The 4,126-nt window shown below is 41.1% G+C and overlaps 1 protein-coding gene across 1 annotated transcript; it reads left to right on the plus strand.

The window, feature by feature from the left end:
• The first annotated feature begins 2,650 nt into the window (after positions 1 to 2,650).
• On the plus strand, positions 2,651 to 2,882 carry LOC128259313 (uncharacterized). Its single transcript, XM_052991619.1, is given in 2 exon segments — positions 2,651 to 2,731; positions 2,733 to 2,882. Coding segments are annotated over 2 exon segments (231 nt in total).
• Positions 2,883 to 4,126: the final 1,244 nt, after the last annotated feature.

Genomic DNA, 4,126 nt, shown 5'->3' on the forward strand with positions numbered 1-4,126 from the left:
TATTTTAAATAAATTCAATCAAATGTATTTGATTAGGATTTTTAGAATTGATTTTTAGATATTGATCTCTTTTTAATTTATTTATTAAGTTATACTAATATTCTAATTATTATTTTTTTAAAGCCTTTTTCTTAGATAATATTATTTTAGGTACCCCTAAATTCGTACCTCCCGATACTATTGAATGGGCTTCCTTTTTTTTTTGGAATGTCTTTTTTGTTTTTGGTGGGTGGCGAAAGTAACTTTCAGGGGGTTGGTTGGGCTGCTTCTGCTGCTCGCTGGCGTCTTTTTCCTGTGGCAGGGGAAAGACAGCATTTGCCATAAATTGTGAAAGTGTCAACGAAAGGCAAAAATACACACATACACACAGCCAGAGGACACACACAAATGCAGATGGAGACACACTCACGCACGCACTGAGGGAAAAAAACAATGCTAACGACATACAAACAAACAAATCTATACTCATTTCGACTACTGTACTTTGGGTGTGAGGAAGCAACACGCACGCATATTTATTTTGAACACATCTTTTTTTTCGGCCAGCTCTAGAAATGCGTTATATAAATATACGCCTATACAGATATCTATATATATAAGTAAATGTATGTATGTCTATAGATTGCCTTTTACATACTCACGCATATTGTTCTAATCAGTGGCGATGTCCTGGCCTCCTTGGAATGTCAATTTTTTGTTGCCTAATTTATTTGGCCAACCCAAACCAAACCAAACCAATCTGAGACCGAAACCGAAACCACCCCGAAAAGGGGGAGTTACTTTTGACACCCTCCTGCAGCTGATTATTGTCATGGTCGAAATTCCCAGATTTTTCTCCCCCCAAAAAAGGGAAGAAGGAGAACTTTGCATAAGCTCCTGCCGCTGACATCTTATGGAAGATGGATAGTTCTGTGGCGTGGTCAGGTACAATCGATAGCCGGCATATTTATGGTGGCCACGTGACCTTTCGCTGACCGCTGGAGAGTTAACCCCCTTGGCAAAAAAGTAGTAGGAAACTCTTTGCCTAAACCCGGCAAATTTAAATCCCCCAAAAATAATTAATCTCCTTAATTGAATACATGCGATTATGAATCAGCAGCCAGAAGGACAAGCACTTACCACAATTACTGCATTAATTTCCGCCACTTGTCGAGCTGCCCGAAGGCTTTGGTCTTGGGTTTGGGTTTCGGTTTTCTTCTCGGTTTCTCGGTCCTTTTGCCTTTTCTTGCTATTTTTTGGGGGTTGTATGCTGTATACATAATAATCATAAGGAGCGCCAGAGCATCTGGCCGGGGGCGTTGGTCCAGTGTTCCACTAAATTGGACACATCTGCACAGTTTTCGTTCCTTTGGCAGCGTGTTAATCTTGCGAGTCAAATGGCGGCACGCATGGCAAACTTTTTCCAGCCAAGAGAGCCGCCTCAAATCCCCGCACGTTTCCGCATTTCCACATTTCTACAATTCCACATTTACCATTTCCCATTTCCACATTGCCGGGAGTCTGGCGCATTTGCATTTGGCTCTGGTACACAATTTGTATGCTTAAGTAAGCCGACTGCGTGCATGTTTCTAATGGGCGGCACAAAAGGTTAGCTTACCTGATGCTGAAACACGGAAAAAACGCGCTGGAAAAGCCGCTTTCCTTTCCCCAATCCCCAACCTCCTTCTCCTTCCCCTTTCCCTTCCCCAGCAACAACTGAAAACTCATTTCGCCTCGGGCGTGACTTTTATAGCACTTTGTTTTCGAGTGGCTACAGCTATACAGAAAGCCAGAACCCGAACTTGCACCAAAAAATACCTTTAAAATGTTAAAAAAAAAACTTTCGATAACCAAGGTTTGAATACCCTTGTTTACAAACTGTTGTTTTGACAGCTAAAACTGCAAACTTTTCAGAAAGTGAAGAAAAACGTAAGCGGTTTAAAAAAAATGTTCAGAACAAATACTTTAAGTAATTGAGTTTAGTGTTTCAAAAAAAATTGTACAAAAAACCAGTGAATTTTTTTCTATTTATCCATATTTACTTATTTATGCCATTTTAAATTCTTTTACAAACCTAATTATTACAAAAATGAGGAAAAATATTAATGGTATTCAAAAAATTATAAATACTTTACAAGAAACATATACAAAATGTACTGATGCATATGAGTAATTTTTATTTGTTTTACAAACCTAATTATTGAAACCAGACTACATATTTTTTAACACGTTCTGGCAGTATTGCCAAAACACCTGACTAAATATGAAAATGACTTTCTTGGTAAATTGTGATATTTTTCTAGATTTAATTAAGATAAAGTTTATTGACTGAGTAAATTAAAGTAAAAAGTTTCAGTCAGTGGGAAGTTCCTATTAGCAACTCCCTGATAACTTTTTGTTTCAATGCCATTTTAAGGATGCCCTTTAGTTTAGCATCTGGGAAAAAAAAACAAAGAGCTAGTGACAAATAAAGGACGCACAATAGAGAACAGACCTCGAAGCATACGAAAAAGTTTTCAATGTAATTTGGGGTAGAGAAAAAATCGCAGACCTTTAAAATGACGAACTCGAGCAATTAACCTCTGTCAGGGTATACCAATGCGAAAAATGGATTTTTGTGGGATCCACCACACAAAACGCATCCGAAACTTTTGCCTTGGCAATTGCGAAAATGCCAAAATGCGAAACACATTTTGGGTTCAACTTGGTGCTGATGGTGATTGTTGCCGTTGCTGCTGTTGCTCCCGCTGATTGTTGTTGTTGTTGTTGCTGTTGGACTTATCAACACGCCGATCACTTGCGACAGTTTCCGTTTTGCCTCAGATACTCAGGCGGCATATACACAGGACCTAATTGCCCCGCACCCAGTTACAGTTACAGTTCCGTTCCATTCCCACACGTAAAAACCCATCAACCCAAACCCCCTGCTCAAGGTGAGCAATGTAAAAACTTCCTGTGCACTCATTTAGTCCTGCTGAGCTGTTGTCCTTTATGTAAGCAGCAACATCAGCAACAGCAGCAGCAGCAGCAACAACAGCGACAACAGCAACATCGACAGCAGCAGCAGAGGCAACACCGGAGCAAAACGCCCCTTTCACCCGAACAATACACAAAAATGAAGCGAAAGGAGAAAAAAAATACAAAAAAAAACGGATATAGAAATTCAATACTTTGATTCGTGCCACAAGCAGAGCGAAGGAAGTGCAACCATACAAGGTAACCAAATAGCAGGACAACACGTACTACAAGCACTTGTTGGGAGACTAATTTTACACTGCCAGAAACCAACCGAAAAATGCATTTAATAAAGAAAAGAATGTTTTAGGCATTTTCTATTTTAAGGCACAGCTGTACAGTCTAAGCACTTTTAGAATTTGTCTCCTCTCACATTTTGCCAACGTGCAGTATACTATATAAGAGGGTACGTACAAGAGGGGTGCTGAGTGGGCAACAAGATTTCCCAACTGCACTGGCAACTTTTTGGGCAACAATGCTGCATTATACTTAGTGGTTTCCACTTGATTGATGCCATCTGTTGGCCAACCCACCACCCAAAAAGTGGCGGGAAAGTTCACCTCACCTCCTGAAACTAACGATCGACAGCAATTCGAAATGTAATTGCCAAACAAGTTACGTAGGAGTTCAACTACATACTAATAATGACAACATCACGCAATGTTCGCCTCCGTGGGAAAGTAGTATAGTACCGACTTACGGTTGGCTAATTACTGACATATAGATATCCTGCGAGTGTAACTATTAACAGTCGGCATCCGGTTTTTCGGGGGAGGGGCTCGCAACGAAAAGGACTCTCTGGGAAAGCTCTGCTTCGCTTTTCACTCCACTTTCCACATGTCTGCCAATTATAAGCAACTAAACCGCAGATAAGAGCGGATGCTGAGGCTGCGACCGAGACCATATATATCCCTAGCCCGCAAACCAGACTAACCCCAACACACACGTCCCCATCTCACCGGATCCTGGATCCTGGATCCAGAATACCCCATCCTCCCTGGGATGTGCTGTCAAAGCGACGTGACTAAGTGGTGAAAAATGATTTCGTGGCTACGTGTGACTCTCTCACAGGGAATGAGCGGGCGTTAAGCGTTCACGGCTTCCTCCTGGAGAAGTCCTGCAGATATCCTGG

The sequence above is a fragment of the Drosophila gunungcola genome (genome assembly GCF_025200985.1).
Source record: "Drosophila gunungcola strain Sukarami chromosome 3L unlocalized genomic scaffold, Dgunungcola_SK_2 000005F, whole genome shotgun sequence".
In the NCBI taxonomy this organism is placed as follows: Eukaryota; Metazoa; Arthropoda; class Insecta; order Diptera; family Drosophilidae; genus Drosophila; species Drosophila gunungcola.